This window comes from Salvelinus sp. IW2-2015, linkage group LG25 (assembly GCF_002910315.2).
Source record: "Salvelinus sp. IW2-2015 linkage group LG25, ASM291031v2, whole genome shotgun sequence".
Lineage (NCBI taxonomy): Eukaryota > Metazoa > Chordata > Actinopteri > Salmoniformes > Salmonidae > Salvelinus > Salvelinus sp. IW2-2015.
The window spans coordinates 19,348,666-19,368,802 of NC_036865.1; the positions used below are offsets into that span (position 1 = coordinate 19,348,666).

The 20,137-nt window shown below is 40.0% G+C and overlaps 1 protein-coding gene across 4 annotated transcripts in view; it reads right to left on the bottom strand.

The window, feature by feature from the left end:
- The window catches only part of LOC111951805 (regulator of G-protein signaling 7), a 50,399-nt gene that overhangs the window by 2,519 nt on the left and 27,743 nt on the right, over positions 1 to 20,137 (bottom strand). The window contains exons 3-17 of one of the 4 annotated variants that reach the window (XM_070434973.1): positions 18,689 to 18,785; positions 13,703 to 13,753; positions 10,499 to 10,605; positions 9,544 to 9,595; positions 9,033 to 9,097; positions 8,492 to 8,568; positions 8,169 to 8,250; positions 5,624 to 5,698; positions 5,419 to 5,517; positions 5,183 to 5,244; positions 4,678 to 4,788; positions 4,307 to 4,432; positions 2,921 to 3,107; positions 2,650 to 2,739; positions 1,893 to 1,946 (exon numbers count right to left, since the gene is read on the bottom strand). In XM_070434973.1, coding sequence (XP_070291074.1) covers positions 1,893 to 1,946; positions 2,650 to 2,739; positions 2,921 to 3,107; positions 4,307 to 4,432; positions 4,678 to 4,788; positions 5,183 to 5,244; positions 5,419 to 5,517; positions 5,624 to 5,698; positions 8,169 to 8,250; positions 8,492 to 8,568; positions 9,033 to 9,097; positions 9,544 to 9,595; positions 10,499 to 10,605; positions 13,703 to 13,753; positions 18,689 to 18,785 — 1,335 coding nt within the window. Of the gene's footprint in view, positions 1 to 417; positions 1,947 to 2,649; positions 2,740 to 2,920; positions 3,108 to 4,306; positions 4,433 to 4,677; positions 4,789 to 5,182; positions 5,245 to 5,418; positions 5,518 to 5,623; positions 5,699 to 8,168; positions 8,251 to 8,491; positions 8,569 to 9,032; positions 9,098 to 9,543; positions 9,596 to 10,498; positions 10,606 to 11,279; positions 11,340 to 13,702; positions 13,754 to 18,688; positions 18,786 to 20,137 lie in introns of those variants that run through there. The other 3 variants (XM_023970038.2, XM_023970040.2, XM_023970039.2) reach the window with 3 other exon arrangements.

The following is a 20,137-nucleotide window of genomic DNA, read 5'->3' on the forward strand; positions in this document are numbered from 1 at the left end:
CAATAACCACCAAGCATACTTCCAAAGTTGTGGCAAAATGGCTTAAGGACAACATAAGTCAGGTATTAGAGTGGCCATCACAAGCCCTGAACCTCAATCCTATAGAAAATTTGTGGGCAGAACTGAAAAAGCGTGTGCGAGCAAAAGAGGCCTACAAACCTGACTCAGTTACACCAGCTCTGTCAGGAGGAATGGGCCAAATGTCACCCAACTTATTGTGGGAAGCTTGTGGAAGGCCTACCCAAAACGTTGAAAGCAAGTTAAAACAATTAAAGGCAATGCTACCAAGTGGATGTAAACTTCTGACCCACTGGAATTGATGAAAGAAATAAAAGCTGAAATAAATCATTCTCTTTGCTATATATTCTGACATCCTCACATTCTTAAAATAAAGTAGGAAGCCTTAACGGACCTAAAACAGGGAATTTGTACTAGGATTAAATGTCAGGAATTGTGAAAAACTGAGTTTAAATGTATTTGGCTGAGGTGTATGTAAACTTCCGACTTCAACTGTATGTGGGCTCAAGGAAATTACCTTTACATTTTAACGCGGATCTTCTGCGATACAGATTAAATCCAGCCTTAAATTTCAGAGGAGTTAACAAATGCAACATTGTGTATCAAACTACACAAAAACATGATTTCACAAGAATAATAAACCAATATGTGTAGGTTATATCCAGATATACTTGTGCTCCTATTGCATCTAAGTCTTGAAATGGAATGATGAATGTCTAACTACCATTGTTGAATAAATATTTGTTTATTAATTAACGTCTGATTAATCAGTTAATCATGAAATATACAGTGCCTTTCAGAAAGTATTCACACCCATTGATTTTTTCCCACATGTTGTTGTGTTACAGCCTGCATTTAAAATGGATTAGATTGAGATGTTTTGTCACTGGCCTACACAATACCCCATAATGTCAAAGTGGAATTATGTTTTTAGAAATGTTTACAAATTAATTAAAAACAAAAAACTGAAATGTCTTGAGTCAATAAGTAGTCAACCCCTTTGCTATGGCAAGCCTAAATAAATTCTGGAGTAAAAATGTCCTTAACAAGTCACATAATAAGTTGCATTAACTCACTCTGTGTGCAATAATAATGTTTAACATGATTTTTTGAATGACTACCTAATCTTTGTTCCCCACACATACAATTATCTGTAAGCTCCCTCAGTCGAGCAGTGAAATTCAAACACAGATTCAACCACAAAGACCAGGGAGGTTTTTCAATGCCTCTCGGAAAAGGGCACCTATTGGTAGATGGGTAAAAAAAAAAAAAAAGCAGACATTGAATATCCCTTTGAGCGTGGTGAAGTTATTAATGGTGTCTCAAGACACCCAGTCACTGTAAAGATACAGGCATCCTTCCTAACTCAGTTGCCGGAGAGAAAGGAAACCACTCAGGGATTTCACCAATGGTGACTTTAAAACAGTTACAGAGTTTAATGGCTGCGATAGGAGACAACATTGTAGTTATCTACAATACTTACCTAATTGACAGAACAGAATAAAAATATTCCAAAACATGCATCCTGTTTGCAACAATTCAGGCTGTAACACAACGAAATGTGGAATAAATCAAGGGGTATGAAAACTTTCTGAAGACACTGTATAGGCTAATTTCTCAAATGAAACACAATAATTCCTTTAACAAAGTCTTAGAAAAGCTTACTTGGTGCTATAACTGCAACATAAAAGTCAAAAGGGAAGGAAAGGAGAGGCACAGTACATGTTGACAAGGCCCTGAAAAAGATGGTCATGAAACGTCACCATGCCCGTGTCCAGGGGAGGTGAGGGAGGGAAGGAGAGAGTGATAAAGCAGTGGATATGCTTTATCTGAACAGGCCCGTTGGTCGACCAGAAAAACCCATGTCCTCTTACCACATTTCGAGTGAATTTCTCAAATGAAGTTCTGCGGTCCTGAATGCCTCCATACTTAACAAAAAAAAAGACGAAAAAGAAAGGGAAAGCCAGAAAAGAAGGACAGAGCTGAAACCAAAAAGTGAAGTAATGGGAAACAAACTAAACTGTGAGGAGAGGCCCTTTGAAAAATAATAGCGAAGATAAGGATATGCTGATGTGATTATGATGAGAATTATACAGTGATACGTGACATAACACAAAACATAAGCCAAATCATAGAAAATCATGAATAATATCATGTTAATTATAAACTGGCTGGTTCGAAACCTGAATGCTGATTGGCTGATAGCCCTGGTATATCAGACCGTATACCAAGGGTAAGACAAAACATTTACTTTAACTGCTCTAATTACGTTGGGAACCAGTTTATAATAGCAATAAGGCACCTCGGGGGTTTGTGGTATATGGCCAATATACCACGGCAAAGGAGTGTATCCAGGCACTCCGCGTTGTGTCGCGCTTAAGAACAGCCCTTAGCCATGGTATATTGGCCATATACCACAACCCCTCAGGCCTTATTGCTTAATTACCCCATTATCACAACCATCGTTACAGTTCAGACACCTTATGAGGCATTTTCTTTGCATGTGAAAATGCTGCTACAGTAGTTATTCCTTCACTGCTGGAGGCACCAATGTCATTGTTCCAGGTCCTAGGCAGGGCAGGTCAGAGAACAGCAGTGTACACAGCCATGTTTATTCTTTGAAGACCTTACCTTTTTCTTGGCCTGTAGCAGCTCCTGGTAGGCACTGGAACGGATGAAGCGGCTGTAGGAGTCACTCTTCATCAGCTTAAAGATGTGATCCTGTCAACCACAAGGAAATGTTTCAACCACAGTGATGGTCACGTTGTAGCTGTCTGTGGACACAAATGTACTCAACAGTACAGTAGCTTATCCAGCTGATATCCCAAACACACTACAGGCATAAGTCAGTAACCTGCCTATAATTACCCTACAGTTCACTAACATATTACGACAGTGTTACCTGTGCGTCCTCAAAGGCATAGCGTCCAGGGTCCTTGACGTTCTGGGTGGTCTTGTCATAACTCTTTGAGTCAACGTTGATGGCACTGGGAGCTCCAGAGGCCAGGAACTCCTGCCAGATCTCCTGAACCCGGGTCGGGACCTCCCGGATGGGCCTCTTCTTTACCTCCTGGACCGCTAGCCAGAACCTGCAGGACACAATATGGGGGCAGGGAATAACACAGTTGTATTTGGCATCATCATCATCATCATCATCATGATGTGGCCGGTGACACTTTGCTTCTTGAAAGTCCAGTATCTTGAAAACTTGACTGATGACATTGTCACGCACTGATCTGTTTCACCTGTTCTGTGATTGTCTCCACCACCTCCAGGTGTCGCTTATTTTCCCCAGTGTATTTATCCCTGTGTTTCCTGTCTCTCTGTGCCAGTTCGTCTTGTATGTTTAAGTCAAAGTCACCAAGAGTTTTCCTTTTCTATTCTCTTTTACTATTCTTCCTTGTTTTGACTACTGCCTGACTCTGGACTACTTTCCCGCCTGCTTGATCATCCTGCCCGCCCTGACCTTGATCTGCCTGCCCTTCATACCTATTGGACTCTGAACTGGTTTTGACCTTTTGCCTGAAATGGTTTTGACAACCCATTCTCTTGCCTAATAAGCATTGTAAGACTCCAACCATCTGCCTCCTTGTCTGTATCTGGGTCTCGCCTTGTGCCTTGATAGACATGAAAAACTTTGGGACTGTATCAACAGTGGACAAATTAAAAAATACCTAATATAATTTTGAGGATTTTCCCTTTAAACTATAAACATGATCACTTGAACCCCCTAATGTTTGTCTTTCTCTATCACTCTTTAGGCTAATATAGGACAAGCAACATATTGTACGTGTGAATGCTTGTGCATGTCTTGTCCAGGATAAGCCATTTCCCAACATGGTTTCTTATAGGAATTTCTGGATATGTACTGCAAAGGTTTTGTCTGAAAATATTGTCTGAATATATAAATTCAGTGCTCAGTTATGTCCTCTAATGGTGATAACATCACATCTAATTTTAGGGTAATTTAATGTGACCAATTAGGTGTTAATCCACCTCTGACTTTGTTAGATAATAACAAACACTCACTTAGTTACATTACCAGGGATTGACCTGAAGATTAGCTTCTGGGCAAAACAGTTCAGACAAGTACCAGAAGAGGAAGTACAGGAAGCGTGAATGAAGTGCAAGGATAGGTTATGATTGTGTGTGAAAGAAAAGAAGTGAGAGTGTGTGCATGTGGGGGTGTACGTGCGTTAAATGTGTATGTGTGTGTGTGTGTGTGTGTGTGTGTGTGTGTGTGTGTGTGTGTGTGTGTGTGTGTGTGTGTGTGCACTGTATCCCCTACCTCAGGTTCTCTGAGCTAAACTCAGACTCCAGGAACTTGAGGAACTGCTCCCTCCCCACCTGATCCTTGAGAACCTCGTTGATGCCGAACGCCCACCTCTTCACCCTCTGCTGACCTGGCTCCTTACTAGGGAGAGACTCACGCAGTCAGACATCACAGTGTACAGAGGGAAAACCTCAGTGAACAGTTAACAGGACACAGTCCACACTACACAGCTACAAATACTTTTATTACTACCTGACATCCCTCAGGAGATGGTCTGATCCAGAGCAACTCACAAATCATTTACTGGTACCACTTACTACTTGTACCAGTGTAAATCAACACAGAATAACCACAGAGATTTAATAATAAACTTGAAAAAGACACACCTAGCCTCCAGCTCCCATACTGCGGTGTCATCTGAGATCCAGGGGTTGGAGGGGTCGGTTGACGTGATGAAGGGGTCATATTCCACATACTGCTCTGTATAGGCCAACAAACTGTGAAGAAAGACACCTTACTCTTTAGTTCAGGCAGGTAGAGTCTACAGAAAACGTGACAATGTATCGTGCGGCCTGGGGAACTCAGGATATGACTAACATCAATGCTACACAGTATTTGATCTTCGAAGATAGCAGGAAGTGATGCAGTATCTTTGCTTTAACACAATGGTGAGTAACCCAGGCAGCTGAGAATGGGAATCTCTGTTCAGTGTTACATAACAGCACAAGAAATTACAATTAGCCTTAGTGCTGATGATACACAGCAGGTATTGTTTGGGCTAAACACTTTTCAAGGTTGTCTAAGCTCTTAATTGCTGGCTACATTAAGTTTTAGAGAGTTCATGAAGGGATTAATGGGGGGGAGAATGAAGAGACGGAGAACTTCGCTCACCTCTCAGCCACTTTGGACATTTTCAGTCGATGTCTGTCTAATTGCCCTCCCCAATAATTGATCTGGAACAACATGGGGAAACAATATTTTGTGAATTTCTGGAAACTGGTCGAACTGACAAGACAGTAACAGTGTTGCCATCTTAAATGTACATTTGGAAAGAACAGTTTCTTTCCAAACATACATTTTGCAATGCAAGAGAAACTACCCTGGAAGTCCAGCAGCTTCTACATTACCTGGTCCTGTAGCTGCTCCTCTGTGGCTGGCTTGGCCTCTGGGGCAGGGGTGTGGGTGGGGCTGTGGGTTCGCACATCATTCTGAGGCCCATATACTGACTGAGACAGAGAGACAATCAGAACCCACCCAAAATCAAATATTTTAAAATAACAGTGTTTCAGTTGACCTGTTATTCAGAATTAATGGATTTATAGAAAAAGTCACCTTTCTTGTCTTTTGGGGATTTTTCATTCTGGAGGACTTCTTTATGTCAACTTCTGTTGTGTTTACACATCCGGGCTGGAGAGCAACAGAAATGAACAGAAGAAAAACAAGCCCTTCAGGGAGCATTCTCTGCTTCTTCCTATTGATTGCCGAGCAGCTCAGGTAGGACTGTTTAGGGAACCCAGAAAACCAGCTTCTTCTATTGCACTTTGCTACACACTCAGTCAAACATGATCTAGTAAAATATTAATGTAAAACATATTGTCTGTGCGTCCTGCATGATCAAACAAGGGGCACAATTAAGGTATCCTCCAGGACCACAGTGGCTAATTGGTTTGACGAGGCTGCTGTGAAATCAGAAAGGAACCTGATTATAATGTTCCAAGCATGCATGAATTGATCCTGTTATTTTCCAATTAAGCTCATGGAGCTGGATTTTTCCAGGGAAGCGGCTCCATTCCCTAGTGGAAGATATTACTAAGAAGGAAGTGTGTCTGAATGGATGATGAGGTCATAAAGACCCCTGGAGAGCTGCAGGTGAATACATAATTTTTTAGGAATTGACGGTACAATAATAACATTTTGATAATACGGCAGGCAAAGAAGAAAGACAAAAAGCTCTGCCTTTACCAAGCAAAAAGTTGTACGATTATCCAAACCCCTCACATTATTCATATTAAACATTATTCACATTGAACATTATTCACATTGAATAGAGAAATAAATTGCTTCGTAGACTGAAGAAAGCACAGGTTAAGTTCTTTAACATTTACAAAAATCATCTAATAAAAAAAAATCTATGCCATGTATTTTGAATTTCTAAGATAAGATCAACGTAGGTTTTTGACAATGGATATTTCTGAGCATGGTATGCATGACAATACACAACAATATCCACAAACAGAAATACTAAGTTAGGGGCTCGATTCAATCCGTATTGCGGAAGTTCAGCGCTATAGCGCGATTGAAATTTAAAGGCAATGTTCTGCGTTCGTGGAGACTGCAATCACGGTAAATGCTACATATCTCCACTCAATCGGAAATTAACTTAACGTTTCAATCGCGCTATCGCGTTGCAGTTAAGTGATACAGATTGAATCAATCCCTTACATGCTGACCACACCGCTCACGTCGTGTCAGCGAGCGTCTGCATGGCCAGGTGCTAAAATAGAAATTAGTTCTATTTGTGACGATCAACGCGCTGCAAGTCCGGCCTCTCCCATCTCATTGGTTTTTAGGAGCATATACCCGCGTGGGTGATTGAAAGATTAACTGAGGTCCGCACTCCAGTCGGTTGTAGTAATGCACCATAAAATTGGTTGCCAACCGTCATATAAAGTCCAAAGAAGAAAAAGAAGCCTGAAGGAAGGAGGAGAGATGAGGAGAAATGAATTCGGTTTACTGTTTTATGTGTGGTTTAATTGTCGGAGTAGTGGAACTTGTGCATTTCAGTTAAAATAACAAACCAATGTTTATATCCCAGGACAAATTAGCTAGCAACGGCAAGCTAGCTAGCTAAATTGCCATAAATGGTTCATGCTTTTTGACCTGTCCCCAAATTAATATAATTGGTTTCGAGTTTGTTTTGATGTCCTGATCGCTTCTGGTGTGGGTGAACAAAATCAACGTGCACGCGATGGCGGACTGTCACGTTGGCATGAAGGATTGGGAGACAGACGCAGGAATGCGTAATATGGGTTTTTATTAAGCCCCAAATTACACGTGCCGTGTAAAGGTACAGGGACGAAGACCAAACAAACACAAAACACAGGGTAGAAACCCAAAATAAAAGAGCGAGGAGTACCTCGAATAAATAACACATGCGCACAATGATTAACACACGGGACGAGACCCGTAATCATCTGCACAATCCACAATGGCACGAAAGCCAAAATACACAGCACAGGTACTCACATGCACCAACGGACATTGTAACAATAATCGACAGCCCAATGGAATCCAAAGGACACACTTATACAAGTACTAATCTGCCACGATCGTTTGAATGATTGGACCAAGGCGCAGCGTGCGTAGATTTCCACATAATATTTTAATAAATGAAAATCACCAAAACAAAATACATACAGAAACGAAACGTGAAGCAAATGCAGGGCTAACAGGCACTACACAAAAACAAGATCCCACAAACAACAGGTGGGAAAAGGCTGCCTAAATATGATCCCCAATCAGAGACTACGATAGACAGCTGCCTCTGATTGGGAACCATACCAGGCCAACATAGAAAACGAAAAACTAGAATGCCCACCCTAATCACACCCTGACCTGACCAAATAGAGAAATAAAAATGCTCTCTAAGGTCAGGGCGTGACATAATCAGTGGGAACAGGGGACAAGTGTGCCTAATGAAAGTTCCGGAGGGATCCGTGACACGGATGCACGTGCGCGTCCGGTTTGGTCAGCATGTTAGGCTCCAGTTAGCTGTATACTCCAGAGGAAAATTTGGCCAAACCTTGTAGCTAGGTTTTATGTTATGGAGATAGTGTAACTCTTGTAGCATGAGATTTTAAAAGCTCAATAAACTCACCACTGGTCTGTGCACATCCCAAAACGCTCTTTCTTGACTATCGAGAATTTTCCTCTCAATCTTATCTCTTTTCTTGTCAACTCTGAGGACAAAGGATACACAGTACAAGCAATTACTTTTTAGGTCTTTTCACAAAACCATATTTGGTGTAATATTCATGTTTTTTCTTTGACACTTCCCCTGCCTAAAATGTGGTGTTATTAGGAAACTGCTGAGAAATGGTAGTTAAGAGATAATGGCACATCCGTTATAATGAGTAGGAGTGTGGTGATCAACTTAACACTCATCAACACATAGTAGATTTGTTTCATTTGGAAACTTACTTTGCTTGTGCTTCTGCTTGCATAAATATGAACTCCCATTTTCTGGCAAATGCTCTCTGTAGCCTCGCTAAGCTCTCCTGAAACAACAATAACCATAAAAAATCCAAACAGTAAATCTAGCCAAATAATGATTTGTCTTATCTCATGACATGATATAATATCACAATAATAGCAACAGAACAAAAGGTTTTCACTTTGAAGATATAGGCTGATATCAGTGTTAAGGATGCTAGTGCTAACATACTAAAGATATGAAGATACAGGCTGATATCAATGCTAAGGATGCTAGTGCTAACATATTTACTTGCCTAGTTAAATAAAAGTTAAATAAAAGTTAAATAAAAAAATACTAAATATTGATATAATCCTGTATCTTCATCTTTTTAGTATATTAGCACTAGCATCCTTAACACTAAACTAGGCAAGTTAAAGATGCTAGTGCTAACATACTAAAGAGATGAATATACAGGCTGATATCAATGTTAAGGATGCTAGTGCTAACACACTACAGAGACAATGACAATGAAGAGAGAAGACCTACCGCCTCGTAGTCTGCCAGCTCCAGACGAGCTTTGTTTTGCATTGTTCTTTTGCAGAGGTAAACGGCTGGGGCACAGAACACAGAGGAAGAACAAATCAATCAGAAAACAGAGAAAACTACTGTTGACCAGATGCTGTTTTACAGATAATATTTTTACTTTGCCAAACCCTTTCTGCATCAGCTGCAGTCTAGGCCACAACATTGATGTCATTCCATAACCAGAGTACCATGTGGCATGTAAAATGGTCTTAACAACATCCATCGCTGCTTTGAGGATGCAAACGGCTATCTATATGGCCGGAGGGGTTGTCGCAACTTACAAACAAATACATATATTCACACATTGAATTGAACAATTGCTTCTGCAAAGCCATTTGGGCCACAATGTACTGCATGTCAGATGCTACACAAATAAAATACATTTTGATATTATCATGTTGATGGTTACATTCAATGCTCTGTACAGCTTTCCATCGTGTAAAACTATTCACTACTGCTAAGACACACTTACCATAGTCTGTATTCTCTGGTTCCCAGCAGTTTGACGGCCAGAAGTAGGGGGTCTGGGGACAACGATTGTGAGGAGGAAATAGTGAGGGACAAGGCAGCTAAAGAACTGAGACACCTTGATCTAAGAACTGATCTAAGAACTGAGACACCTTGATCTAAGAACTGAACTAAGAACTGAGACACCTTGATCTGTACTGATCTAAGAACTGAGACACCTGGATCTAATAACTGATCTAAGAACTGAGACACCTGATCTAATAACTGATCTAAGAACTGAGACACCTTGATCTAATAACTGATCTAAGAACTGAGACACCTGGATCTAATAACTGATCTAAGAACTGAGACACCTTGATCTAATAACTGATCTAAGAACTGAGACACCTGATCTAATACACTGATCTAAGAACTGAGACACCTTGATCTAATAACTGATCTAAGAACTGAGACACCTGATCTAATAACTGATCTAAGAACTGAGACACCTTGATCTAATAACTGATCTAAAAGAACTGAGAACACCTGGATCTAATAACTGATAGACCTAAGAATCTAATGATCTAAGATGAGACACCTTGATCTAATAACTGATCTAAGAAGCTGAGACAACCTGGATCTAATAACTGATCTAAGAACAGAGGCACCTTGATCTAATTGATCTAAGAACTGAGACACCTTGATCTAATAACTGATCTAAGAACAGAGACACCTGACTTAAAATCCCTGTTATTTCTCTAGAGCGAGGCACTTTAGTTGCCTCAGTAAAACATCCAGCAATATAACTGGATTAGGTGTAAAATATAAAGCCCATAAGTCCCTGTGGATAAGCGCTCAATAAAGACATATGAATTCTAGTCCTCCATGTGTGGTCTGATATGGATTGGATCAGATATGGTAGACAGTAGGAGTACATTATAGTACACATAAGAGCTATGCAGCCTATGAATTCACTGTACCTGAAACCTGTAGAAAGTGCCATCGTCTTTCAGTGTGAGTACATGGTCTGATATGGGGAAGAAGTAGCCGTGGGCAGCCATCAGGGTCCCCAGGTGAAGGGCCTCCACTGGACAACACAAATAAAATCCTATAATTTCCCACCACAACACACCTAATATTCCCACTGTCCCCTTTGACACACCTCACTTCCCCCCTTCACCGGGGTATGGTAAATGAGGTCAGTATAGTACCGATGGGGATGTTTACCTCATATGTCACCTCTCCTAATGTAAAATTAAACACATTCTATTTTTATCACTATTTCTCTGTATCTAGAATGTATGTAAGACTCAGCTATGCATCAATAAATTATCACTCATTCATGTTTAAAGACATGTTTACTGATAAATGTGAGTGCCCTTCAAGTGTATTTGCATGTGGATGTGTGTGTTTATGCATGTTGTGCTTGTGTGAGATGGTTAGTCTGCATGTTAGATGCAATGTTTTGAAGCGAAACAGCAACACACTGTAGAGATATAGTAATTACAGAAAGAGACAGATAGTCTTCTGTAGGGAAGCTACACACAGATTGCATATATTCAAGCATTCTGAGAGTGGATTTGCACATTCATCTAAATGAATGTCTGGTTAGAGCTTCACACACAGTGGATATCAAACAGGCTTAAAGACCAATCCACTCACCCACCCAAAATAACTTTAGTCTACTCAATGTTAATATTTCTTTACTTTTAACAACTTTATGGATTGTTAGCACATAGCCCTAAATCATGCATTTATTACCACAAATTGTGGTATACCCAGAAGTATACAGCTGCTCCGTAGGCTAATCGGATTCATATCCTAAACTCAAGAGGGAAAAGGATGAAACAGGAAAATAAAAAATATTATTTCTTAAACTGGAATAGAAATTAGTGTCTGGCTTGGGAAGAGTATCCTCAAATTGTTATTACCTAGCTAAAGTACAGCTGTCTGACTTTATGACCCCCGACTCTACTCGTATGCCCTGTAATCGTCTTTAAAATGGCTGAGCCATTAAAATGTACACTTCCTCCTAAATACCCTGCAGACTGGAGATTATAATTAATTTGAGGTCATTTCTGTACTAGTATGTGGCTATGGGTGTATTGGTACCGTCCATTTGTGTTCTATAACATTTGTAACCAAATGTAAACTTTTCTCACAGGACCTTTGGGGCCTCCAACAAGATTCTCTCAAGCTGAAACTGTGTTTCAGTGCAATTTCCTGCTCTCGTGAGACCTTGTCAGTGACGACACAGTAAAGTGAGATTCCTCAATCGAACCCCTTGAAGTCAAGCAATCAAAAGGTTTCACTCAGAGCTCTACCCTTTTCAGTCTGAACCTGTTTCCTGCTGAGGCATAGGAGCAGGTATTTCACCCTGGCTACAGTCCTTTTGAGAGTTCTCCAGTGCTCCAGAGTCCATGCGTGGTTTATGAAGTACTATTGAGTCAGCTTTGTGTTAGAAAGTGATAAATGTGTCACTAATGCGGGGGAATCGACCCATCCACACCAACGCATGCACCAGAATGTACACACACACGAGCTCTCCTCTAAATCAGTGATAGGGGTTATGCCTATTGCCTCCCTTTGTCCGCCATTGAAAAGCTTCCCTCTGAGTGACCTGACCTATAGTGGCGGCGTCTACTAGACTACAGTATATACATGTCTTAAAAATCTATTGCTTTAGAAAAGCCTGCTACTGTACACTGAGGTTTTAGAGAAACAAAGTTCTCCACTATGTTACAATGATTCTAATTAGTCATTGACATGTTACATTAATACAACATGAAAGGAACTTCTCCAGAATAAGGGTGGTATAGAGACCTTGGGACTATAATGTTTTTGTCAAAAATATGTTAGTCACATATAATTGATCTTTCGATGGTTCTTCATATGTCTATGAAGTACATTTGAAGTGATTTTATTTTTAACGTGGTGCTATAAGGTTCTATCTATCTGCAATCCAATCACAAGCCTGAACAAATATAGACGGACCAATCAGAACACGTCTTTGTCATCTCCCTCTAAGTATGGTGTAGGCTAGTCTAGCCAGCAATAATGGCACTTAAGCAAAAAAACAACACTGTCAGAAATCTTCAATTTGAGGACTTTAATGGGTTATGAGAGAAGAATTCCCTACAGAACAATTCTGAGATCTGGGATGTGAAAACTTTGATTTTCAGTATCTCAGGACTATGATTTAAACATATAGAACCTTATAGTCCCAAGGTCTTCGATATGTCACATACCGTTCAAAAGTTTGGGGTCACTTAGAAATGTCCTTGTTTTTGAAAGAAAAGCACATTTTCTGTCCATTAAAATAATATCAAATTGATCAGAAATACAGTGTAGACATTGTTAAAAACCTCTACGGACCCCCCATCCCGGATCATCCTCATCAAAAAAGCTGACTAGCATAGCCTAGCCTAGCGCCACAGGGATATCATATAATATAATTTCATGAAATCACAAGTCCAATACAGCAAATGAAAGATAAACATCTTGTGAATCCAGCCATCATTTCCGATTTTTAAAATGGGCCAGCATCCCGGAGTCGCCTCTTCCCTGTTGACGTGGAGACTGGTGTTTTGCGGGTACTATTTAATGAAGCTGCCAGTTGAGGACTTGTGAGGCGTCTGTTTCTCAAACTAGACTCTCTAATCTACTTGTCCTCTTGCTATTGCTTGTCCTCTTGGCCATTTCGAGCCTGTAATCGAACCCACAAATGCTGATGCTCAAAATACTCAACTAGTCTAAAGAATGACAGTTTTATTGCTTCTTTAATCAGGAAAACAGTTTTAAAGCTGTGCTAACATAATTTCAAAAGGGTTTTCTAATGATCAATTAGCCTTTTAAAATGATAAACTTGGATTAGCTAACACAACGTTGCCATTGGAACACAGGAGTGATGGTTGCTGATAATGGGCCTCTGTACTCTTATGTAGATATTCTATTAAAAATCTGCCGTTTCCAGCTACAATAGTCATTTACAACATTAACAATGTCTACACTGTATTTCTGATCAATTTGACAGACAAAAAAATGTGCTTTTCTTTCAAAAACAAGGACATTTCTAAGTGACCCCAAACTTTTGAACGGTAGTGTAACTGTGAATGATTCCCTGTTTCACATATCTAGTGTCACATAACAGGAGACATAATAGGACACTAATAAGCATGCATTACCTTGATCTTCAATATTCAGGTTTTTGATCATCCACTGTACAATGTCAGAACCTGGAATGGAAAACCACATACATAAATACACCCAAAGCATATTGTACAGCACCTTTTAGCCCAGTGATGTAAACTATAGACATTATTAAAGCACCTTTTAGCCCAGTGATGTAAACTATAGACATTATTAAAGCACCTTTTAGCTCAGTGATGTAAACTGTAGACATTATTAAAGGGGCAAAATGGGATTGCTACATCCATGTGTCGACTTATAGATCAATGATATGTACCCACTAATTCTTGAAGAATATAATGTATAAATGCCTCATAAGCTTAGTTCAACTGTCATACCCCATCACAACCCAAAATATAAGCTTGTTTTGCTCCATTGTTTGTAAACAATGTTATTTTAAATAAACATTGCACTCTCACCACTTAGTTAAAACTATAATTTGGATAGTATTGACGGTCAGTCCTTGCATCCGAAGCTGTATCTATGGATTTAAGAGTGGTTACATTTCTCCAGCCCCTTCCCTCATTTGTTTGCAAAACATTGGTGTTATGTTTGTTTTGTTACTGTTTGAACTCCAGATTGCCCCTTTAATACACCAGAGTCGGCCCATTAATTACATGCAAATTCCTAGCATGTGGTTGGGTAATTGGCAGTCCAACACACTATGCTTTTATTACCATTAGAAACCACCTACCTCTGTTCTCATTCATACAAATTACATGCCTGATAGTGGCTGGAACGGTCATGGCAGAACCTAATGCTAACTAATGCTAAGGACAACATGGCTAGTACATATCAGAGCCATATATTTAGAATGGATTTAAAGCCATCATTAGTGCACGTAAATAAAAATGATCTTACAAGTAAATAATCTCAACAGCCCACAATATTGAGTGCAACATCTGGCCTCAAGCCATCTTCACACCCCAGCTCAACCACTGGTTTTCACATGGCTTAGATAGGAAAGTTATTATCACTGTGTCTCTCTCTCCATCTCTCCTCTCTAGGTGTGGTGTAAGAGATGGACAGAAGGTGTTATGTGAAGAAAATGGATCAGCGGGGTCACCAAGAGATGGAGTGACTCTCCACACCTGTCTCTTTCTTCCACTGTCTCTGAGATGAGCTCCTGAGGACTCGCTACATCTTACCACAACTTCAGAAAAATAGGTGGATTGCAGTCTCAATCACGTACAAGCATTTGTTTTAAAACTGTGGTTAAACTAACGCAAAGCAGAACAGTAATGATCAAACGCTTAAATACATCTTCAGAATGTCTGATCCTTTTCTTGGCGTTGTACCTGGATTGCATTTCTTAGAACCACTTTTGCAAAACTTGAAATACAAGTGTCATCAATGAATACAAAATTCCCTGTAAAGTGTTTGTTCAAAGAATATCAACACGTTGTTTTCATCAGAAGAGAAAATATTGTGACCTATGTTGGTCTTGTAGTCTTAGCTGCTGCCACTAGACCACATATAATGCTGCAGCATGGGTTTGACTCCGGCCCACTACTATTTCAGCAATTCTCTTATTATTTAAAAATATATAGGTCCAGTATCTTTTCTACATACTCTATATTTGTTTTTTTGTTGTTTATGTTTATACTGAAAGTGTGTATATGTACATTTTTTGTGTTGTAATGCACAAAACGTTTAACCCTGCCACCTAACCCTGCCACGACCCACAGTTTGGGAAGCACTGTTTGAATTAACACTGTGTTTCTGCTTGCTGATGGAAAGTCAAAAAACCTATGAGTAGACCAGCCTATGTATTGAATACATGAACATGTATTTTGATGAGAATTGGATCCTGTACACTATGTGCTTACTTTCCATTTTCTTTTTTGAACATGAATGATATTTGATTTGATGTGTAGGAAATTGTTTGGTGAATTATGCATAAAATGAGAGTATTTGCCCATAATTCTGCACATTTTAATTGTTGTATGTCCAATTGTGATCATCGACTGCAAATAAAATGTATTGATCAACTGGGATTTATTTTAAGACAGGGTTACTTTCTGTTTTGTCAGGTTAGACTCAAGAGAAATGTTTGTGTTAATCTTTTTATCACCAAAAGAGCATCTGTTGTGTTCTTTTGATGAATGTGTTTATCAAATGCATTTACTGTTTTGCAAAAGGCCACAAAGTTCGGTGTCTTGAGTACACTGTTTTGAAAATTGATAGCATTTTTAAAAAAAATTGTGTACCCGATTGAGAAAAACTGTAAGATAACAGCCAATTAGCATTAGCATATCCAGATAAGATTGATCATAGATTACCATCATTAATACACCCAGTAAGATTCACACCTTCAGCAATGACTCACTTTCTAGGAGGCTAAAATAGTGAGATGTGTGAGGTAATCCACTACAAGGCTATTCTGAAAATAGTGTAATATTATGACAGCATGTATGCCATCTGGAAAGTATTTAGACCCATTGACTTTTACCACATTTTGTTAGGTTACAGCCTTATTCTAAAATTGATTAAATTGTTTTTTATCCTCGTCAATAAACACACAATGACCCATAATGACAAAACAAAAACAGGTTTTTATACATTCTTGCAACAAAAAAAAATGTAATCATAAAAGAAATATCACATTTACATAAGTATTCAGACCCTTTACTCAGTACTTTGTTGAAGCACCTTTGGCAGCGATTACAGCCTTGAGTCTTATTGGTGCTACAAGCTTGGCACACCTGTATTTGGGGGGGGGTTTCCCATTCTTCTCTGCAGATCCTCTCAAGCTCTGTCAGGTTGGATGGGGAATGTCACTGCACAGCTTTTTTCAGGTCTCTCCAGAAATGTTCAATCTGGTTCATGTCCGGGCTCTGGCTGGGCCAAAGACATTCAGAGACTTTTCCCGAAGTCATTCCTGCGTTGTCTTGTCTGTGTGCTTAGGGTCGTTATTCTGTTGGAAGGTGAACCTTGGCCCTAGTCTGAGGTCCTGAGCACTCTGGAGCAGGTTTTCATAAAGGATGTCTCTGTACTTTGCTCTGTTCATCTTTCCATTGATCCTGACTAGTCTCCCAGTCCCTGCCGCTGAAAAACATCCCCACAGCATGCTGCTGCCACCACCATGCTTCACCGTAGGGATGGTGCCAGGTTTCTTCCAGACGTGACGCTTGGCATTCAGGCCAAAGAGTTCAATCTTGGTGTTATCAGTCAGAGAATCTTGTTTCTCATGGTCTGAGATACTTTATGGGCCTTTTGGCAAACTCCAAGCGGGCTGGCATTTGCTTTTTCTGTGGAGTAGCTTCCGTCTGGCCAATACCATAAAGGCCTGATTGGTGGAGTGCTGCAGAGATGGTTGTCCTTCTGGAAGTTTCTCCCATCTCCACAGAGGAGCTCTTTCAGAGTAACCATCCCCATTGGTCACCTACCTGACCAAAGCCCTTCTCCCCCAATTGCTCAGCTTCCAAGCTCTAGGAAGAGTACTGGTGGTTCCAAACTTCTTCCATTTAAGAATGATGCAGGCCACTGTGTTCTTTGGGACCTTCAATGCTGCAGACATTTTTGGGTACCCTTCCCCAGATCTGTGCCTCGACACAATCCTGTCTCGGAGCTCTACGGGCAATTTCTTCGACCTCATGGCTTGGTTTTTGCTCTGACATGCACTGTCAACACTGGGACCTTATATAGACAGGTGGGTGCCTTTCCAAATCATGTCCATTCAATTGAATTCACCACAAGTGGACTCCAATCAAGTTTTAGAAGCATCTCAAGGATGATCAATGGAAACAGGATGCACCTTAGCTCAATTGCAAGTCTCATAGCAAAGGGTCTGAATACTTATGTAAATAAGGTATTTCTGTTTTCTGTTTTTAATATATTTGCCCAAATTTCTAAAAACCTGTTTTCGCTTTGTCATTATGGGGTGTTGTGTGTAGATTGATGAGAAAATATACATATTGATCCATTTTAGAATAAGGCTGTAGCGTAACAAAATGTGGGAAAAGTCAAGGGGTCTGAATACTTTCCAAATGCACTGTATGTATGATGCATATGTATGTATGTATGTATGTATGTATGATATGTATGTATGTATGTATGTATGTATGTATGTATGTATGTATGTATGTATGTATGTATGTATGTATGTATGTATGTATGTATGNATGTATGTATGTATGTATGTATGTATGTATGTATGTATGTATGTATGTATGTATGTATGTATGTATGTATGTATGTATGTATGTATGTATGTATGAAAATACCCTAAATAAAAGGTGACATTCTGTATTGTCGCTTTATACTAACATTTTATCTTACATCCCGAACGCTTGAGTGTAGAGCTGTTGCTTCACTGTCCAAATAAATATGGAGGGGAGTGTATACGTGTCTCAATTAACACACTATTATACTGCAGCTACTACTAAATAGGGGGCATTTAATTTTTACTGAATGCTGAGCAGCACTGAATAAGACTGAACAGAACAGCTCCTCCATTCATCCTGTGGCTGTGCTGTTCATTTAGTCTTTCTATGGACTTCATCTTGGCCCCAGAGTACTTTACTGTTCCAGGATCACCACTCACATTACATCAACTGTTCTGCTTGTATACGTATTCTAGGGAAGGTCGATAGTGACTTCCTGAATAATGGCAACTCAGACGAATAATGACAACCCATATCTGTTGTTATCCTGCAAAAGGAATACGCATGCTCCACTTTTGCATAAGGTTTTAAAGAGAACAAAACACATTTACATTGCTATCTAGCCTTCAAGTTTCCATTGTGTTCAGTTTTGAGTGTTGTTTCTCAACCTTAGGTTCTCTTTTCAGAACTCTGCACAGCTCCCTGCAACATTATGATTCATTTTGGTATTCTGTTTCATCTCTGGTTTAGGTGTACGGGTTTCACAACCACGGACAGCTCTCCAAGTCAGTCAGAAGCCAGAAGACTTTATTAGCTATCATTACCATTTCACCGTTTCCAATATATTACAACACAAGCTTTAGGTAAGATGTTTACCTGAAAAAACACTTGGAATCTTGGATAAAAAACTTTTCACAGTGCGGATAGGAATTCCATTCTTCTCATCCTGCATGCGGGCTATTACGTCCTCCATCTGGAAGAAAAGAGAGAAGACATAGTGTTAGAAATGATCAGTGGAAATATAGTCAGGAGACTGGGGAAAGTGTCCGGAAAAGGCTGCTGTTGTGAATGGCCTCTGTGACACAGCTCTGGGACGTATATTTGCAGCAGACCCACTGGGCACAGACAGCAATTCAAGGTCTATTCCACGTTGGTTAAACGTCACTTCGTTGAAATGACATGGAAACAACGTTGATTCAACCCGTGTGTGCCCAGTGGGAAGACACTTCTCATATCAATGTCAGTTCATGTTATTGGATTAGTGATAATTTAGTTTATCAACCCTAATAGCTAAGTGTCTGCCTAATATTTCCCCATCCTATGCGTCTTAAAAAAACTGGACAAAACAAGATGTCACAAAAAAGACATCAGAGAAATATAAAAGGACATTGTGATGACTGAATCACACCTTCAAGCTAAAAACGAAAAGAAATGTGACATGACAACCTGGGTAAAAACAGACATGCCACAGAAAGGCAGATCTGCATCGCAACTCTCAAGGATTGGAGCATTGCTCTGCGCTATGGCTCAGCTGCCCTGGCGGAAGGCCCTATTTCCAGAAACAGACAGGACAGAGTGAAGTGAAGCGTGGCCCGGATTCGTCAGCCTTCACGGATGGATGCCAAAAGATATCCCAAAGTAGCCCTCTGGCATAAATAAATACAATGTAAGAATGTGACACACACACACATATACACACACATAAACACACACACACACAGACACAATGCAATGCCTGCTGTTCTATTTCTACTGTATAGACTTCAATGTACGTCCCATATACTGTATCATATTGGATAAATAATTGGTAACCATTAAGGTTTGTTGGTTAGTGTTGGTTACAAAAGCAAATTTTCAAGCCTCGTTGATTGCATTTAGTTAATTTGACTGGCTGCCCTGTGCCTCAAACTTCCCCCCTCAGTCTGTACAGTATCTTGACAACTACACTCCGTAAATATTTTCTTCGGGCAGCTGTCCTCTGGAAGGGATTTTCATAGACTGTATCTGTGAAAGGAACTGCAGGACCACATTGTCTGATGCAAAAGTTGAGGGATATTTCTTACAAATACATGGGCCTCAGACTGAAAATAACAAACACAATAAGAAGGCCTCCTTGCGGAGACACCTTCACTCATGTTCTCCCAGGCCCAGAACCCAGGAGACCTGCAGCCCCACTCCATAGCACTCTACTATAAACCATTCCCACTGGTCACAGGTACAGCTCGTCACCTGTGATGAGGGATAGAGGGAGGAGAGAGAGGGAACAAAGACAGAACAAATGATAGCACAACATAATAACATGACATCTCCTATTCATTCACATAC